This window comes from Acomys russatus, chromosome 3 (assembly GCF_903995435.1).
Source record: "Acomys russatus chromosome 3, mAcoRus1.1, whole genome shotgun sequence".
In the NCBI taxonomy this organism is placed as follows: Eukaryota; Metazoa; Chordata; class Mammalia; order Rodentia; family Muridae; genus Acomys; species Acomys russatus.
This window is the reverse complement of record NC_067139.1, coordinates 43491513-43512796: the sequence shown is the minus strand read 5'-3', so window position 1 is coordinate 43512796 and position 21284 is coordinate 43491513. Positions and strand designations below refer to the sequence as shown.

At 43.3% G+C, this 21284-nt stretch overlaps 1 protein-coding gene across 1 annotated transcript in view; it reads left to right on the top strand.

Moving 5' to 3' along the window:
- The window catches only part of Cfap20dc (CFAP20 domain containing), a 261651-nt gene extending 241195 nt beyond the window's left edge, over positions 1-20456 (top strand). Inside the window, exons 15-16 of the mRNA XM_051139606.1 lie at positions 6501-6595; positions 19547-20456. Of these exons, the coding sequence (XP_050995563.1) occupies positions 6501-6595; positions 19547-19659 (208 nt within the window). The 3' untranslated portion in view covers positions 19660-20456. The remainder of the gene's footprint in view (positions 1-6500; positions 6596-19546) is intronic.
- The last annotated feature ends 828 nt before the right edge of the window (positions 20457-21284 follow it).

Sequence of the window (21284 nt, the reverse complement as noted above, 5' to 3'; positions counted from 1 at the left end):
AAGCTCCATGGCCCAGAAAATATTTTCGACAAAATCATAGAAGAAAACAAAACCTCACAGCCTAAAGAAAGAGATGTCTATTAAACATACAAGAACCTTACAGAACACCAAATAGATTGGACCAGAAAAGAAAATCCTCTCACCACATAATAATCAAAACCCTAAGTGTTCAGAACAAAGAAAGAATAATGCTTAAATGGAAAAAGGACAAGTCACATGTAAATGCAGACCTATCAGAATTACATCTGATTTCTCAACAGAGACTTTAAAAGCCAGAAGAGCCTGGGCAGATACCTTACAGGCACACTAAGAGACCACAGATGTGAGCCCCAACTACTATAACCAACAAAACTTTTAATCACCGTAGATGGAGAAAACATGATATACCATGACAAAAACGAATTTAAACTATCTATCCACAAGTCATGTCCTACAGAAGATGCTCAAAGGAAAACTCCACCCCAAGGAGGCTAACTACACCCAGGGAACCAAAGGAAATACGTTGCCCCACATCAGAAAACCCAAACGAAGGGAAGCGCACCCACACCATACACATACACTCTATTATCACTACCAACATCAAAATAACAGGAGTTAACAATCACTGGTCATTAATATCTCTCCACACCAATGGACTAAACTCTCCAATAAAAAGACACAGACTAACAAAATGGATGTGAAAACAAGATCCATCATTCTGCTGTATGCAGGAAACACACCTGAACAACAAAGATAGACATTATCTCAGAGTAAAGAGCTGGAAAAAGGTTTTCCAAGCAAATGAACCAAGAAACAAGCTGGAGTAGCCAGATTTTCAGCCAAAATTAATCAAAAAAGATAGGGAAGGACACTTCATACTCATCAAAGGAAAAATCCACCAAAATGATGTTTCAATTTTAAACATCTATTCCCCAAATGTGAGATTACCCACATTCATTTTTTTAAAAATTACTAAAGATTAAATCACACATCTATCCCCACAAACTAATAGTGGGAGACTTCAACACTCCACTCTCACCAATGGACAGATCATTGAGACAGAAACTAAAAGGAGAGATAATAAAACTAACAGGCATCATGAATCAAATGGACCCAACAGATATCTACAGACCATTTTACCCAAACACAAAAGAATACACATCTCCTCAGCAGCACCTCATGGAGCCCTCTCCGAAATTGACCATATACTTAGTCACAAAACAAACCTCAGCAGATACAAAAATATTGAAATAATTCCTTGTTTCTCATCAGACCACCATGGATTAAAGTTAGATCTCAACAATAGAAGCAAGAGAAAACCTACAAATGCACGGAAACTGAACAACTCTCTACTCAATGACCACTGGGTCAGGGAAAAAAATAAAGAGATTAAAGACTTTCTAGAATTCAAAGAAAATGAAGGAGCAATATACCCAAACTTGTGGGACAAAATAAAAGCAGTGCTAATGGCAAAGTTCGTCACATGACATGCATTCATAAAGAAATAGGAGCATTCTCATACTAGCAGTTTAAAAACACACCTAAAAGCTCTAGGAAAAAAAAAGAAGCGAGCACACCCAAAAGGAGTAGACAGCTAGCTGGAAATAATAAAAACTCAAGGCTGAAATCAATAAAATAGAAACAGAGAGCAATTCAAAGAATCAACAAAATTTAAAGCTGGTTCTTTGAGAAAATCAACAAGATAGACAAACCCTTATCCAAACTAACTAAAAAGCAAAGAGACTATCCAAATTAAAATCAGAAATCGAAAGAGGGACATAACCAGAGACACCAAGGAAATCCAAAGAATCATTAGGTCTTACTTCAAAACCATGTATTCCATAAAATTAAACATGTAAAGGAAAAGGATGATATTCTTGATAGATTTCACTTACCAAAGTTAAATCAAGATCAGGTAAACAGTTTAAACAGTCCTATAACCTCTGAGGAAATAGAAGCAGTCCTCAAGAGTCTCCCAACCAAAAAAGGCCCTGGGCCAGATGATTTTAGCAAAGAATTCTACAAGACTTTCAAAGAAGAGCTACTCCTCAAACTGTTCCACAAAATAGAAACAGAAGGAATATTGCCAGACTCATTCTATGAGGCCACAGTCAGCCTTATATCAAACTATATCAAAGGCCTAATGAAGAAAGAATTTCATACCGATCTCCCTTATGAACATTCATGCAAAAATACCCCATAAAATACTCACAAACTGGATCTGTGAATACATGAAATACATCATCCACCATGATCAAGTAGCCTTCATCTCAGGGGTACAGGAATGATTCATATATAAAAATTCATCAATGTAATCCACCATATAAATAAACTGAGAAAAAAATCACATTAGATGCAGAAAAAGCCTTTGACAATATCCAACATCCCTTCATGATAAAAGTCTTGGAGAGATCAGGGATATAAGGCCCATACCTAAGCTTAATAAAGGTTATATACAGCAAGCCTATAGCCAACATCAAATTAAGTGGAGAGAAACTCAAAGCAATTCCACTAAAGCCAGTGACAAGACAAGGCTTCCCACTTTATCCATATCTCTTCAATATAATACCTAATATTCTAGCTAGAGCATAAGACAACTAAAGGAGATCAAGGGGATACAAACTAGAAAGTAAGAAGTTAAAGTATTCTTGTTCACAGATGATATGAGCGTATTCATAAGTCGCCCCCAAGATTCTATCAGAGAACTGATACAGCTGATAAACACTTTCAGCAAAGTGGCTTGATACAAAATTAACTCAAAAAAATCGGTAGCCCTCCTGTATACAAATGACAAAAGGGCTAAGAAAGAAATTAGGGAAATAACACCCTTCACAATAGCCACAAATGATAGAAATTATTTTGGTATAACTCTAACCAAGCAAGTGAAAGACTTGTATGAAAAATTTTCAAGTCTCTCAAAAAAGAAATTTAAGAAATCAAAAGATGGAAAGATCTCCCATGCTCATGGATCAGTAGGATTAATGTAGTAAAAATGGCCATCTTACCAAAAAGCAATCTATAGATGCAATGCAGTTCCCCTCAAAATACCAAAACAATTCTTTACAGACCTTGAAAGAACAATTCTCAACTTCATATGGAAAAATAAAAAGCCCAGAATATCTAAAACAGTCCTGTACAATAAAAGATCTTCCTGAGGAATCTCCATCCCAGATCTCAAGCTGTACTATAGAGCAACAATAATAAAAATTACAATGGTATTAGCATAGAAATAGACTGATTGATCAACCAAATCGAATCAAAACCCCAGGAATAAATCCACACACCTATGGAAACTTGATTTTTGACAAAGAAGCCAAAACCACGCAATGGAAAGAGAAAGCATCTTCAACAAGTGGTACTAGTCTAACTGCATGTCTATATGTAGAAAAATGCAAATAGATCCATATTCGTCACACTGCACAAAAGTCAAGTCGAAGTGGATCAAAGACCTCAATAAAAAAAACAGAAACAGTAAATCTTTTAGAAGAGAAAGTGGAAATCAACCTTGAACTCATTAGCACAAGACAACTCCCTGAACAAAATACCAGCAGCTCAGGTTCTAAGACCAACAATTAATAAATGGGACCTCATGAAACTAAAAAGCTTCTATAAAGCAAAGGACACTGTCAATAGAACAAAACAGCAGCTTACAGACTGGGAAAAGACTTTCACCAACCCTGTATCTGACAAAGGGCTAGTATCCAAAATATATAAAGAACTCAAGAAATTAAACACCAACAAACCAAATAATCCAATTAAAAATGGAGTACAGAGCTAAACAAGAGAGGACTCTCAAATGGCCGAGAAGCACTTAAAGAAATGCTCAACGTCTTTAGTCATCAGGGAAATGCAAATTAAAAACAACTCTGAGATTCCATTTTACACCTGTCAGAATGGCTAAGATTAAAAACTCAAGTGACAGCACATGCTGGCAAGGATGTGGAGAAAGGGGAACACTGCTCCATTGCTGATGGGAGTGCAAACTTGTACAACCACTTTGGAAATAAATCCGGAGGTTTCTCAGAAAATTGGGAATAGCTCTACCTCAAGACCCAGCTATACCACTCCTGGGCATATACCAAAATATCACCATTCAACGAGAACAGTTACTCAACTATGTTCATAGCAGCTTTATTTGTACTAGCCAGAAACTGAAAATAACCAAAGAATGGATAAAGAAACTGTGGTACATTTACACAATGGAATACTACTCAGCTATTAAACACAAGCAAATGGATGGAACTAGAAAAGATCATCCTGAGTGAGGTAACCCAGACCCATATGGTACGTGCTCACTTATAAGTGGCTATTAGGCATATAGTGCAGGGTAGTATACTACAATTCACTGGCCCAAAGAAGCTAAGTGACAAGGAGGGCCCAAGGGGTTGGAGAGGACAGGGAGTGCTGAGGGAGATGGGTTTGGGGGTCAGATGTAGGAGAAGCAGGAGCAGGAAGACACAGAGGCTGCAGAGAGAAGAGAAACCCTGGGTGGGGGCATCTCTGAGACAAGCCAGAGTAATATGACAGGAGAGGCTGCTGGGAGGATACAGGGGTCACTCTAGCTGATATCCCTAGTAGGATCGTGGAGACTGCAGAGGCCACCTTCTAACCAGACAGGACACCTAGTGGAGGGAGGGGAACACCAACCTACCCACAAAAACTTCGACCCAAAATTCACCCTGCCTACAACATGTACAGGGATAAAGATAGAGCAGAGATTGAAGGGATATCAAACTCATGCCTGACTCAACCTGAGACCCACACCAAGGGAGAGAGCCAGGCTCTGACACTATTAACCACACTCCCTACAGTTGCAGACCTGAGCCTAGCATAGCTGTCTGTCCTCTGAGAGCTTCCAGCCAGCAATGGGTTGAAACAGATACTGAGACTCACACCCACATATTGACTGGAGCACTGGGAGCCTTGTGGAAGAGTAGGGGGAAGGACAGAAGCACCTGGAGGGGACAGGAACTCTACAGGAAGACCAACAGAGCCAACTAACCTAGGACCAGGGGAGCATACAAAGACTGAAGCACCGACCAAGGACCATGCACGGACTGGATGTAGGCCCTCTACACAGATGTACCCGATGGGCAGCTTGGTCTTCATGTGGGTCCCCTAGTAAGGGGAGTGGGAACTGTCTCTGACGTGGACACTATGGCCTGCTTTTTGATCACTTCCCCCTGGTGGAGCTCCCTTGCCAGGCCACTGAGGAAGAGGATATGCTCAGTCCTGATGTAACTTGATATGCTGGAGTAGGTTGGGGGTTCTCCCCTTTCCTGAGGGGTTAGGGAGGGGGGATAAGGGGAAGAAGGAGTGAGAGACCTAGAGGAGAGGAGGGAGGGGCTACAATTTTGTATGTAAAGTGAATAAATTAATTAACTGATTTTTTTTTTTAAAGGTCATGGTCCTGTTTAGAAGAAAGGGGTAAACAATATAGTTGCTAATATCCATGCAACAAATAGAATTCGCACTGCAAAATCCTTTCCATTCCCCTGCCTGGTCCCCTCTACCTAGGCAGCTTAGGAGCAGGTTTAGGGATGAGAAGCATTTGACCTGTGCCACCCAGGTATCTAGTACAGGCTACGGGAGACTATGAGAGAGGAGGAGGGGGCAGTAAAGGTGGCCCCACACTAGACCTCAGGCTGACTTCTGCTCAACTCATGTGGAGAACACCGTCATCCAGATCACATCACACATAGTGTGTCAAGCTTTCTCACCCCAGACCAAAAAGAGCATCATCTCTGCTGTATTTTGCGTGATTTGCTGAAATAATTTCCTTATGGGGAAAATGTTTATACAGGAAAGTAACATGTCTCCGTGCCACCAAGCCTGAGGATTTATGTTTGATCTCTGAGACACATGTGGGGAAGAAGAGAACTGACTCCCACAAGTTGCCCTCTGACCTCCACATATACATCATATACCCAAAAATAAATTTGTTAAAAAGTAAATATACTGCATTTTCATGGCAATAATAGTGTATTTCTTTTTATCATTATTTCTCTCTTTTATTTTTGAGATTATGGTATAATTACTTATTTTCCCCCTTCCCTACCTACTTCCAATCCCTTCCACATAACCTCTCTTTTCTCCCTTCCGAATGCATGGCCTTTTTTCTTCATTAATTGTTGTTACATGCATACATTGTGTGTGTGTGTATGTGTGTGTGTGTGTGTGTGTGTGTGTGTGTGTGTGTGTGTGTTCGTGTGTGTTCCTAAATATAACCTATTTAGTCTGTATGATGTTATTTATATGTACAATTTCAGGATAGCCAACTGATATGAAGAGAAATGGTTATCATTTAGGTTGCTGTTTTAATCAAGCAACTCATTGAATGATCAACTCGTGATTAACCTCTTCACAAAACTCAATATTAACCTCTCAGCATTTTTCTTACTGAACATGAGGGAAGATAAAGTGTTCCTTTGTAAGCCCCAGAGAAGTGAAAACCACGGGAGAGCACCAGGTCGATGTGTGGGTTGCACCTGTGTTGCTCACTCCCTTTCTTTCCTCTTTAGAGACTGGTTGAACATGCTGAGCCCACCAATCATCCCTCCCAGTCAGCAGCCGGTGGAGCAGCCTCTGGAGTCCTCTGCAAGTTTGAGTGTGCAAGGTAAGAGTGCAAGAAATGCTGTGAATAAAAAGGTAAAGGTCACTTACCACAGATAGAGAAAATCAGTCACTCTGAGCCGCCTCTGCTTTCATACTAACCATACAGGCTTGCGCATGCACACTGAGCTAGCTCACCTGTGCCTCGCCTTTTACTAAGTAGGTTACAGAGAGGCTCTCTCTGTGCTTCTGAAGGCTCACCCCAGGGCAGCACACAGTTGATGTCTACATCAGCTTCATCTGATTTCCAACTGTCCCACTTCCCGCTGTGACCACTGAGTTTTAGTTGCCACCTCTATAGTGCCTGCTCAGCCCCACATGCTACTTCCTTGTAAAGGCTCAGTGAGGTGCGGTATTTGAAGCACTTATAGCAGTGACTGCCAAATACCAGCAGCTGGTAAGAATAGTAAAGCAGCCCCAGCCTCTTGGAACACTGTGTGGTATCCTGGTCAAGACTGGACCTCACACATCTGACACCTGAGCAAGAAGATTATAATAGAACTGGGAAATTTCTACTTCCTGATGCCTTGTCATTACTGTCATCATAGCAGGACACACTGCCTATGAGCTTGTGGGTTACTAGTGTAAACAGCCTGCAGGGCTTAAAAGCATAAGCACATGCAGGCTGGGCAGTGGTGGTGCACGCCTTTAATCCCAGTGCTCAGGAGGCAGAGGCAGGGGGATCTCTGTGAGTTCAAGACCATCTGGTCTACAGAGCGAGTTCTAGGACAGAGAAACCCTGTCTCAAAAACAAATGAACAAACAAAAATGTATAGTACGTACAATCACACATGGTACACGATGCGTGATAATAAGCTGTCACTGGCTCGTGTACTTACTGTACTATACTTTTAATCGTTGTTTTAAAATGTCCTCCTACCTACTAAGGGATGTTTACTGTAAAACAGCCTGCTGCGCCACTCCAGCAGCCTCGTACACCTCCTGTGTACTGATTTCTTGATCCCATCAGGAGACACATCAAGTAATGGAGCTGTGCCATCTTGGCTTGCATAAACTATCAGACTCTATGACATTCACACACACACACACACACACACACACACACACACACACACACACATTTCTCTATTTCCCTGTGTGATCCCATTGTGAAGTGACTGCGTGTGCACACTCTCCTTAATGCAGAGACGCAGCCCTTTCACTAAAATGAGGCCACGACATACCTACAAACAGTGCAAACACTGCTGAGAAACCGGAATGAAAATCCCCTTGGTGTTCTCTTTGGTGGCGAAGTCATGAAGAGGAGCCACTGGGTCTTAGTTAGGGCAGGGAACCTGCATGTCAGGGATGGGCGGAAAAGGAACACTAGAGACCCTCTGGGCTAGAGACGAAAGCCAGTTGTCAAAATGCCTGCTTAGTGCATACAGAACCGAGTGTGAAAGCACACTTGTAATCATGGCGCTCTTAAAGCACAGAACCAGGAGTTCCAAGTCATCCTCAGCTGGTTTCAGATCAGCCTGTTCTACACGAGACTGTCTCAAAATGAAGAAACAAATAAGAATCTCTGGTGAAAACAGTGGTTAGGATGGCAGGGCTAGGAGGAAACTCAGATTCATTCAAGTACATAATTGGGGTGACAAATGACCTCTAATAGGGCTGAGACAATTTTTTGAGTTGACTTTTGAAGATGGAAGAACACTGTATCTAAAGTTGTTTTTTTTTTTTTTTTTAAGTGAAACTAATATAAATTGTTCCACCAAAAGTAGCGGGTCTCCCCTCTCCCCTGCTGCCCAGTTGCCCCAGGGAGAAAATGGAGCATCCGTTTTTTCTTCAGATGTGGAAAATTCAGTGTGAGAGCTCATACGTCTGCCTTGCACTCTGCGGCTGCCCAAGGGATGGAGATGTCGCTGTGACTTACTGTCTGAACTGGATTGTGCCCCTCAAATTGGGAATCTTTGTAGAGGTGTACATCTATAATTACTTATGACAGAAAAATAGAGTCTGGGCTGTCAGGAGGAGACCTTGCTGTGAGGGAACAAATAATACGTTATGTTAAGTGTCCTAAGTAAACCACAGGACCCAGAAGCGTGGTCCTTGAGCAGAGGCACTGGCTAGATGTATTAGTGATAAGTGGCCGGAAGGCTATCTTCCAGTCGCCATGGCACCACCCATGCTGGCAGTGGGAGCTGTATAATGTGGAAAGTCAACTGAACTTCCACTGAGAACAAACGTCCCAAATTCAGGGAGTTGTATGTAGCAGCACATCGGCCAGGGTTAGCCAGATCAAGAGCGTGCACGGCTGCCTGCCGCCCTCCAGTTCATCTCTGTCCACCTCCCTTCTCCCCAGGAGCTCACGCGCAATACCTCCAGGAGCTAACGCTTCCTGTTTGTTCACAGGCTCCTTCTGCGATGTGCGCGGGTGTTTTGTGCTTAGTTAACACCATCAAGACTACGGTTGGCTATTTGCTTAATCTCTCCATGGTAAACAGCGAGATTTTAGGCAGCCTCGCACATTCTGTGCTTAGCTGGTACACTGAGATAGGGGTTCCATTTAATCCTATAAAATATTTCTCAAAGAAAATAATGCTCAAGTCTCTAGTTAATATCAGCAGCCATTTGGAACTCATCCTGGGCTTCTGCTGCTGCCATTCACTCACCACTTATGTGTGCTGAGTCATTGTATTTAGCCCTCATAGCACAGTCATGAGGCAAATATAAATTATTTTTTCTTTCTATCGAGAGTTTCCGGTCTGTCAGAAAAAGGATACAGGACTAAATCACTGTGTTTTTAATGAGAGAGAACAAAGAGAATGAGACTTCTGGCTACCCTTCCTGTGCCTGCTCTCCCACCCCCTGCCTGTTCAAAATGGCTAGCCACAGTTGAGGAGATCCAGGGCAAGGCTGGGACCTCTACAGCCAGAGTCTCTACATGTAACCTGCCACTTTCTGCTCTGCCCAGAGTCTCATGGGGCACCATCTCTCTCTCTCTCTCTCTCTCTCTCTCTCTCTCTCTCTCTCTCTCTCTCTCTCTCTCTCTCTCTCTCTCTCTCTCTCTCTCTCATTTTACTTACTCATTTTCTTCTTTTTATTCCCAAGTAGCTTCAGTATGTAAGAGATGGCCAGTTGCTAACTCGAGGACCCACATCCCTGAGCAGTCTCCAGCATGGATCAGGTTTTCCAAATTCTCAATAGAGCAGTTCACGGAAACTTGAGCCAGGGTTTCCTTCCTCGTCCCTGGGTTTTATACATCTGGAAGATTCCTGAAATTCAAACATGAAGTAGTGGCCTTTACACTTTATTTTAAACAGTGAGCGCTCACTTCAAAAAGGATCTCATATAAAATCCCAGTATATAAAAGAGGTCAGAGAAGGATGAGTGTCTTAAAGTCCTACCCTGGGACTCTGACGAATCCGTCACAAACTGGATAAATTCAGCCTGTTGTTTGCCTTACCAGGTAAATTACTAACCCAGAGGTCAAATTCCCAGGTGGAGCCCAGGCTAAGATGGGGCTTCAGCCACCTCAGCATCTGTCTGCTGAACTGCTGTATAGTTTATAAGTACGTTTTGTTTTATCTTGTCTTGGGTTTTGCTTTGTTTTGTCTTGTTTTTCAAGTTGGAACCACAGAGAAAAGGGATCATCCATGTTGACACTTCTAGGACAGAAATAACAGTTAACGAGTGATCTGTCTTTCTGTGTTCCGGGCCTTCACCTGTACTTGATTCTCACAGTAGCCTCTAAACGTTAGAGTACAAAGCGTGGGTATTGCTATCACCCCGTCCTCCACAAGTTCTCCGGGGCTGTGCAGCAGTGCCCTGGACCACCTCATCTCTTTCGATGAAGGAGAAGCCACCGTGCCCAGAGCAGGACTTAGGAATGCGCCTCCAGCAGGGGCCAGTATGATGACCTGACTAAGGTGTAGTTCTAGAAAACTTACCAAGCTGTTCAAAAGGAGATGCAGGAATACATCTGGCCTGGAACCCAAGGAGGCCCTGCCTTATTCAGTGGGAGGCCGGGTGAATAGAACCGCCACCTTAAGTGAGCCGTGCACCTGGCAGAAATGGTGGTGTGCTTACAGAGTTCCGTTCTGACCCCTGCCACCAGCTGAAGGAGGGCTGGTGGGCTCTTCCTAGTTCCTCCTAGGCTGTAACATGCTTGTGGAATATTAATTACCACAAGCACAAGTGCCCTTAACACTTACTGAAAAAGTGTTTTCCCGGAGCCTGTGTGAAATGTAAAATGAGAAGTGAAGATTTCAGAACTTACTCAAAAAAAAAAAAAACTACCGAGCTGACCTTTTGAAAATGAACCGTACTTTGCTGGAAGAATGGTTGTCAATTTGTTTTTGACATTTGTTCCTTTACAGATATGACCCTTAAATTATTCATACCTACCAGCTTCAACATGGAATAATAATCACCTCTCTCTTCAGCCTGTAGACCTCTCCGTAGTTCACAAAAACTTGGAGTAAGAAAGGCCTTCCAAGGAGTTCTCGGTACTGTCAGCATCTCATAAAAATAACACTCCTGCACGTTCTGTATGACAGTGTCACACAGACTGTTCAGGCGTCAGTCTCCCACTAGGTACAAATGGGCAGTAAATGCTTTTTTTTTTTTTAATCCATCATCTAAGCTACTAGTCAAGAACTCACAGGATTCTCACCGCTCCTTATAGACAGACAGGCAGATGCACGGATGGCTATCTGGCTGCCTGCTCCCCATCCACAGAAGTGTCCTTTCTTAGTAACTGCTTACAGCTACATAATGACTTCCTGCCTAACAGTGGGTCCGAGAGCTCTGCTTCACTGAGCATCTGTGGTACCTGGTGCCTACAGAGGCATCCAGGACATATAGTTGTGATAAGCAGATGAGCGTGTGCTCCATGGGAGACATGGGGCAATTTGAGTGAGCCTGTGGGCTTCCTTAGGATGTATTTACAATGCAAGGCTTATTACAGATGTGTAGCTGCTGGCACTCCTGTGCTCACAGCACCCAACCCAGGCTGTAGAACAAAACCCCTGTCTCTCTCTTAAACTCTAAATGACTTTATTTTCAATTCCAGAACTGCGAACATACTGTCTGTCTTAGAGGCAGTAATATTCTTTAGTTTTGCTTTGTTTCTAAGTTTTTTTTTTTGAGAATTTTATACAATGAGCTTTGGCCTTATTCACTTCCCTCCCACAACTCCTCCCAGATCCACCTCTCTACTTCCCTTCCCACCCAACTTGGTGTCTATTTTTTTTTCCCCACCAAGGCCAATTTGTGCTGCCCAAATATTCTTAGATATGTGGCCTTCCACTAGAATGTGGTTGACTTGTTGGGGACAACACTCTTTGAGAAAACTGATTCTTCCAAGACTTAAAGGGAAACAAAGGAATCACAGAGCTGACCTCCCTCCCCAAAAGAGGGGGTATAAAATTGGCAATGTAAAAATAATAATAGAACCTTAGTGAGGTTCTGCTGTTTGCCCTGCATGACATGGAATTTTTCTGAGTGTTAAACCACAATATTGTCCAGTAGGACATTATGTCCTACATGACAGTGAGGTTAGGAGAGTAGCCTGTGTCCCATACCCAGGTGTGAAGGAGTGTAGAGCCACAGGCCTGACCGTCAGCAGCTTGCCCCACATTGTAGTGCTCTCCACAGAATGTATGCTGAAGTTAGAAAGAACCAACAAGAACAGGTCCACTGTGATGGCTTTTAATCTAGCAAGTCTCTTCCTATGAGTCTTTCATCAGTTCTCTTCATGGTGGGGGCGGGGGCAACCTTGGGTATTATATCTCAGGTGGGTATTATATCCACCTTGTTGACTGAGACATGTTCTTCATCTTGCCACAGATTCTAGCCAGGCCAGCAGGCCCCACAAGCCTTCTGGTCTCCCTGTCGCAAACACTGAGACAATGGGTTCTAGGGATAAGACTCAAGTCTTACTTACCATGCAAGGGTTGTACCAGCTAAGCTATCCCTCCCATTCTCAGGAGCCCTCTTAGTATTCCACTTAGACCCCTAACTCAATCCCCAGCTTATAAAATGATCCATGGGTTTTCTATGACCTTCTAAAAGGCAGTGTCCCTGCCACTTCTATGAGGCAAGCGAGGACCATCTGAGATATGTTTTCTCTTAAATCACTTTCAGGGGCCAGGGCTGTCTCCTGTGTAAATGTCAGAGGCTCTGGGCTAGTGACATGCTCACTACTAAAGGAGGCACCTTCCTTTCACGGATATAAGTCAGCTCTCTGAAAGAAACGTAAGCACATCGCTGAGTCCAAAGCTCTCTAGTCACTCTTCTAGAACCGTCCCTACTTATGGGGTACCACATGTACTCTGGGAAGGATTATGGCCAACATGGAGGCCCAGCTTTCTTTGCTGGAGAGAGTGTGTGGTGTTGGTGCTGACACCTGGCCAGAAACCATGTTCCTGAGACGCTGACAACTCTGTAGCCTACAACAGTATGGCTAGGAGGCTCCCTCCCACGTGGCCAGTCACACTTATAATAGAGACGACCTGGAAGGAAAAAAAGTTGCAGTGACCCCTAATCCAAGTCCCACAGCGTGACCCTCAAATGGCATCTTCCAGGTAAAACATACTCACCTGTCTACACAGAGGCCACTTGGTTCCCAGTGGCACCTGACTTGCCTTCCAACAGCAATACTAGTGGGAGAGCCTTAAATCGTTTCAACCCCACCCTTGGTGTTCTATCTTCCTATACTTTGAAGGCCCTTGGTTGCTGAAGTTCAAAATCAAGTGCTTCACAGGAGACCTCCAGATGCCACCAGTGAGCATGGATTTCTCCCTGCTCTGAGGTGTGTGGGTAAAAGATACTCCAGGCAACTGGTACACAGCAGAATCCTATCTCAGATGTCATCTTGATTGATTCTCAGGCATACTACTCCACACAGTGACCTCTCCTCGCTGGTGAATCTCTTAAACAATACGGTATCGGTGTGCACATAAAAATACGGCCAGTCATTCCTCAGGATCTACAGAAGGGAAAATGCTTTGTTTGTGTGTTTGTTTTTTAATTCTAGAGGCAACATCAGAAAAATCGAAAATCAAGTAGAGTGTCTTGATTCTGAGATTTTTAAATCTGATAAATGGTGCCCTTCACTTATTGTCAAGCATTAAGCCTTAGCTTGCACATACAGGTTTTCTATTATCCACAGTTAACATGGATTAAATATAAATAATTAAAGATTTCTGTTAATTGGCTCTCAAAGATGAACTCAAGGAGTTGTTCACCAACGCTGAGGCGGCTGAGGGAGGGCAGCCATATTGCTGCATTCGGTCTGGCTCTGCTGGGCTTTCTTTTCCTATTGCTGCTAACCAATTTCAAAGCAGATGAGGCTGAACGTTTGTAAATAGATTATTATCTGAAAGGTAATTTTATTTCAGTAGAAATGGCTTTGTTATAGGGAGAAGAGTAAAAATGTAATTTGGACCCCTGTCCAGATGCTCTGAGCCTGGTAGCAGAAAGTGGTTTTATTTGTTAATTTGTCCTTTTGGAGTTTGTAAAGCCAGTCTTTAAATAGAGCAATTTAGCATTTTAAGGGGAAAAATTTAAACTCTGCAGTATAGGAGAATATAATTGAAAATTACCCCATACCCATGCAGGATAATTACCTTTAGAAACATTCCCCAACACTTGACATCATACTGGCAATTGCTTAATGATGTTATAATTTCATTAAGCAGAGATTCCTATGGCAAAATGATTAAGTTGGAGGCCACAGAAATTAAATTACAATGAAAACAAAACCTTTTATGTAAGTTTAAAGTACTTATTTCATTGTAAGATTATACATAAGCTCACCCAATTTTTATACATATACCGTTGTTGGTAGTTTTAAAACTCACAAAATTATGTTAGGCCCGTGGTTCAGACACATGATGCTCCCGTTCTATGGCCGCACATACCAAGTCGGATGCGTTTATACAGCAGTTACTGCTTTGGTTATTCTGCATCATACAGTAAGAGCTTTGTTAATGATGGGCCCCACCTTGATCCCCTTTGCAGTTTCGAGGGAAAGACCCAGGGCCTGGCACAGAGGTTATTTTCATCTTGAAAGCTCCCCAGCTGGTTGTAAACGTATTAAGTTTTCCAGTTGAACAGCACTCACTTACACTGTTATTGTTTTCAGTGCAGGCACAGGATAAACTGGACAGCTGCACAGGCCACTGCTCTCCTGTGCTCTCGGCTGGTCTAACCAACACTTTAGTAAAGACCAGAAATTAAATGGCAGATCCACAAGCACTCATGATTTACCATTAGCCTTGTGACTTACTGCTTTCATATTATTATTTGAGCCATCTCAATGGCTTTTTGATGGAAAAAAATAGTTTTCCTCTTTGAATCAAAATGGTGTTTTGTTTTTGTTTTGTCTATGGACTTTTAATCGTCTTGTTGTCCTATATAAACTAATTGATACCTTCTGATTTCATTCGAACTTACTGTACCTCTCTCTCTCTCTCTCTCTCTCTCTCTCTCTCTCTCTCTCTGTGTGTGTGTGTGTGTGTGTGTGTGTGTGTGTGTGTGTGTGTGTGTATGTAGTAACACTCAAGAAGATACAGTTTGGGTGGCTAAGTAGCTATAAGGAATACCCTCCTCTAATGTCTCTTGTCCTCCATAGTGATGAGTGCCTTTGTAAGGTTCTGTTGCTGTGATAAAGTCTATAACCAAAAGCAGTGGGGGAGGAAAGGCTCTGTCTCAGTGTACACTTAGTCCATCGCAGAACAACTTAGAGCAGGAACCTGGAGACCGGAGCTGATGCAGTGGCCGTGAGGGGTGCTGCTTACTGCCTTGCTCTCCATTGCCTGCTCAGCCTGCTTTGTTAGTGCACACAAGATCACCAGGCCAGGGATTGCACCACCCACAGTGAGCTTAGCCCTCCCACATCAGTCATCAATCAAGAAAATCACTCCAGGCTTACCCATGAGCTAATCTGGTGGGGGCATTTTCTCAAATGATGTTCCTCATTCCCAAATGACTCTAGCTTATGTCTAGTTGGAATACAACCAGCCAGCACAATTCTGTACCATTTGTGAAGAACTCATTGTATGCTGAGTATAATCTTACTCTATCCCCACTGGAACCACGGCAGGTTCTATTAATATCACAACTTATACAAAATAGAGGGTCTGCGGGGAATTCCCACTCATCCCTCAGCTTCAGTGAGGTAGAAATGGGATATGGAGCCATCTCCACATTGTCTAGATGTTTTACCTCCTGCCTCTACACAGCCTTTGGTTCGTCCTTAGCTGTATTGATACATATAAATTACTAAAAATACATAGTTAATAGTCCATCATTTATCTCATTATTGTCCTAAACAGTAGTAACCACCACTTACTGAACAGCCGCTGTGCTATGCATATGCACATCCAGCTTAGACTTCCACAAAGCCCCATGGCAGAGACATTGTGATCACCAGTTTGCAGAAATGATGAAATCAAGGCCCAGAGGCAAATGAACCATTCAGGCAACCATCCCCATCCCCAGAGATGCTGGAATTTGGAAAACCACAGGTATTTTTAGCCTTCTGGAGATGCAATGCCTGGTAACTCCTTGTTAAACTTTAGTGGATGCTCTGTTTGGTATGGTTAAATCACATTCATGGGAAAACAACATTCCTTTTCCAATCGGCTGTTCATTAAAAATGGTGCCAAGTACCCAAGTCAGCTGCCACTGGGAATCCAATGTCATTGGTAGCAGAGTCCTGTCACTCTTCAAGGATATAAATCCTGGTAGTCAAGGTCACAGGGGATCTTCAGTGGATCTGGCCCTTTGCAGTCTATAGACTCATCTACAGAATCCAAGGATTGCCCTAAGATATTGCCACTTACTGGTCAGTTCTACTGCTAAGAGAATACCTCCTTGTTCTGAGACAAAACAGCTTCCCTAAAGCCCTCCTGCCGCCTCCTCTTCCTCCTCCTGGGACCCCAGTGAATCCTCTATAAACCACTCATGCCTATGCACCCCTCATCTTTAAAGCAGGAAGTACTAATGCCCTCTGCCCCACCATCACCAAGCTTGCTCTTTTCCTTTGGGCCTACTGAACCCATTACCCCTGGCCTCCCAGCTGACTCTCTCATAGTCACCAGTAGGTTTTGAAATATGAGAAATCCAGTTTCCTCTGCTTCCAATTTTGATATTTGAGAATGTAGTACCCCTGTACATTTTTCTAGTCTAGCTCATGTTTAAACTCCCAATTAAATGCGTGATTCCATACTCTTCAAAAACAAAACAAAACATCAAGCATGATACTAGAAGCTAAATTTGGGCACATTATGATTTTAAGGAGTTTTCTTGAGCAGACCAGAACTCTCAAACATTGGTCACTACCAGTCTGCAGCCAAGTGGGCTCAAGTGAGAGCGAGAGAGAGAAGAAACGCTGACATGTGTCCTTGAAAGTTAGACCAAGAAGACCCATGTGATGGACTGAGGAGGAAGCCAGGCTGAGGATGGGCAGGCAGTTTCTCAGCAGCAGGGCACAAGGCCTGTGTTTGTCTGTTTAGATATTGAGCAGGGGCTTTGATTTGCTTAATAAGTGGGAACCCAGGGTACTGGAGCAAGCGCGGATTAGTAATAGCCTGTCCATTTTTACAAGGGCCTATGAGAAGGGACACTGAGCTTATGCCCCATTACTTCACTTTGTCCCAAGCTGTGCCTGTGAATCACCACCAAGCAACCTCAGATGAGCTATTCCCTTTGCAGGCCTCGGCTTCCTCATCTGCAAAATGAATACCCTCTATCCTACCTACCCAGGCATGATTGTATAAGGAGCTACTGCAAGAAACATGTCCTCAAAACCATTAGGGAAATACCAGCCAGCAGGGCAGACGCAGTCATCCCTCTTAGCCCCGTTTTTAAGAACTGTTCAAGCAGAATTCAACTCACAAGAGGCAAGGCATCACAAATTTACTACACGCTCCTAAGAACAAACCTGCTTCTTAGAGTCTTTGTGCCTGGCACCCAGCTCAGTGTCTGGCTCTAGGGAGGACTATATTAAATGGTTCGGGTGGTAACAAGAAAGATGGGCTTGGAGTGGCTTCAAAGCCTCGCTCGTCATGGGGGCCTATGCCTGTGGTCCTAACTCTAGTTTGCCAATGTCCTGATGGTGATTGTGACAGCTTGCTCTGATTTTGCTGGATAAAAATGGAAGCTTCCCTCCACCACCCAATTGTACTAAGTAGTAACATTTAAGATCATGGGCTCCGTGCATTCTGTTTTAGTTTATTTTTTAAGTCAGGCTATTGTTGTGTTTAGGCTGGTCTAGAACTCATGGCCCTCTAGACCCTGATTATTGAGGTTATAGTTCTGTGCCCAGGACAGTAAGATCCCAACACCCACATAAAAGCCAAGAATGGGAGTTCACACCTCCAATCCCAGCACTGGAAAGGTGGAGATTTGGGGATCCCTGAAGCTCATTGGCCAATCCGTCTAGCCAAGGCCATGAGCTTCCAGCTCAGGGAAGGGTACTATCTCAAAATATAAGATGTAAAGCAGTCAAGCATGACACTAGACATTGATCTTTGACCCCCATTCAGTGCACACACACACACACACACACACACACACACAGTCAAACATGTATGCACCAATGAACCATATATGGGTTTTATTGAACCTCTGTCACTTGCAGATCTTTTTCTCATACTCATTGCCCAAGCCCTTTGGAAATCAACCTCGGTGAGCTCACAGCCCACAGTTGTCTGTGGTCCTTAGTGGCATGATCTAATAATAAAGAGAAAAATGTCCTAAATACCATCTGTTCTCTGAGACTTACCTCATCCTTCTTGCTCAGAAATGAAGACTCGAACTTCTGAAGGAATCAGAACTCAAATACTGAAGTCCTTGACACTCTTGGACACACAAAGAAGCTCAGAAAGTAGTTTTGTAAAACATTTTTTATTAACTTCTTTATTTTATTCATTTTACATCTGGGTCATACCTGCCCCTCCCAATCCCACCCTTCCTCTCTGTTCCCCTATCCCCCTCGCCTATTCCTCAGAAAAGCAAAGCCCCTCCTACCCACCCACCCCAGCTCATTAAATCAAGACAGAACTGAGTGTGTCCTCTTCCCTGCAGTCCCCAAAATAGTTCTACTTGGGTTTGAACCCTAGACCTCCAGACTCAAGATCCTGGTGCTTTACCAACTGAGCCACAAGAGGCTTAGTAAAGCATTTTCAACTGCATACTACTTATTGGATACTCTGCTAATGATTTAGGCCAATGGCTGTTCCCGCCACTCAAGCCATCGCCTAGATCCCCATCAAGCTTAGAAAACCAAGGATCACCTGGCACATTTTCTGTTTTATGGGTCTTAGTTTTGTAAATGGCATCATTTAAATGCACGGTTGTTTGGGGACAAAATGAATAAAGCCTCTCTATTCTGCCTTGGACTCCCGCTGCTCTGCCCTTGGCATAGCTCGGGCACATGTGGGAATTGCATTTTGGATATCGCTCGACATCTGATGCTGACATGACTGCCATTGGATCCTTTTCCCTTCAAGCTCTCCTCCATACCATTTTGGTTTTGCATGTTTTTCATTGTTTATTTTATGTGTAAGAGTGTTTTGCCTTCATGTGTATCTGTGTACCATGTTATAGTGCCCAAGGAGGCCATAACAGGACATTGGATGCCCTGGGACTGGGTTGCTACAGGAAGTGCCAGCTGCCATGTAGGTGCTGGGAATCAAAACCTGGATCTTCTCTCTAAAAGCAACTAGCATTCTTAACCACTGGGCCATCTCTCCAGCCCGGCGTTTATGCTTTATCCGTCATTTTGGAGCTGGCCCTTGAGTCCCTGGCTTTCTTCTCAAGCTTGTGTAAATGCAGTGCTTTCTGCCATGCCCCCCTGTCCAGCCTAACTTCCGCCTGCATAGAGAAAAATCTCATGAGAGATGTAGCGACCCCTGTCCTGGCTCCCTTCTGGGGTGTCACTTTAGGAATTCTGGGCCAGGCCAATAGCTAATGTGTTTGTGGTTTCCCTTGGCCACAGGTGAGGAGGACCCAAGTGTGGAAGAGGATGAGGAAGTGCTGACTCTGCTCTATGACCCGTGTCTCAACTGCTACTTTGACCCTCAGACTGGGAAATACTACGAGTTGGTCTAGTTCCTGCCTCGAGGGCAGAAAACAGCCAGCGCAGATGGAACGTGACAGCAGCGTGAAGTCCACAGGAGGTGTGGTGGCCTGCCTGGTGGCCAGGGGCTCCAAGGGAGTCAAAAGAAATGGAGAGAAATGCTTTGTAAATGGCATTTAATGTTAATTAACATCATCTGCATTCTCTTTGTAGCTGTGTGTATGTGGCTTTGAAACTTGTGAAGGAATTAATACAGACACCAGATTTTAGGTTTTGAATTTGTTCTTAGTTGTTCGTTCCAAACCTCTAATTCTCACTTTGTATATGTTATGTAAGCAAATTAAGAATTACTCGTTCAAATTTTTCCAGTGTTAATCTGTAATAAATGATGGCTTGATACACTACAGAAAGCGTATCCTTGTTTAAAAGATGTCTGAAACCTTTTTTATGGCTTGTTTGTATTAAAAATAAAATATAGTGGCCAAAAGACCACTTCCTTTGTTTTACCCTGTTGTCAGTACTAGATTATTCCTAGGCAACTTGCCATACTTTTAGACTCTTAGGAAACATGAGCTGTCAGGTTCAGTGATCAGGGTCTGTGGGCATGGGCCCCACTATGTCTTTTCAATTCTAGCTCCTCCGGAGTTAGCTGAGATCACAGCGTTGTTAATCATCAGGCTACTGAGCACCACGCTTTGCTTTTACTGCTCTTACCTTTTACCACTGGTCTTAGAATCCTAATAATCTGGCTCTGTGGATCCAGATTTAACAAGGGGTTGCCATCCGAACACCATTCCACACCTCCCTGCCTCTGTGATCTATGCCTAAAGAGAGCCGGGTGGCTTTCTCTCATCTTTTTTTTTTTTTTTTTTTTTTTTTTTTCGAGACAAGGTTTCTCTGTGTAGCCTTGGCCATCCTGGACTCACTTTGTAGACCAGGCTGGCCTCGAACTCACAGCGATCCACCTGCCTCTGCCTCCCGAGTGCTGGGATTAAAGACGTGCGCCACCACGCCTGGCTCTGCTTTCTCTCATCTTAAGGCGACATCAGAGCAACTCCACTTTCATCCCAAAGCAAGAAACATGTGCGTCCTGCTTTAAGATGGAGTTGGGGCAGGTCTTATGAACAGGCATATTTTGTTACTTCATAAAGGGTTTTGATAAGGCAAGCACGTTAGAAATGGGAAGTTATTGGTGTGTGGATGAATTTAATGGCACTTCTCCGATTTCATTTCATGTTGATAAAGGAAGTAAGGACTTTTTTCCACAAGCAGATTTGGGCTCCTGTCCCAAGGATCATACATTATTTAAAGCCATGTTTGTGCTTGATAAGGTTTTAATCCCTTTTCTCAAATTATACCTTTGTTATGAATTTTCTCTCAAATATCATCATGTTTACAAAATGAGAATGAATAAAATAAGGCTTCATGGAGCATACAAAATTATAAAAGAGACTTTTTTTGTGAGACAAGGTCTCACTATGTAGCCCTGGATGGCTTGGAAGTCTCACTGTGTCGGCAAGGCTAGCCTCAAAACTCACCCATCAGTACCTCCAAAATTCTGGGATTAACAGCATGGGCCACCACGCCCAGGAAAATCGGAGTTATATTGATTAAGAACGTAAAGACTGGAATGGAGGGTAAGCGGTGTTAAAGCCAT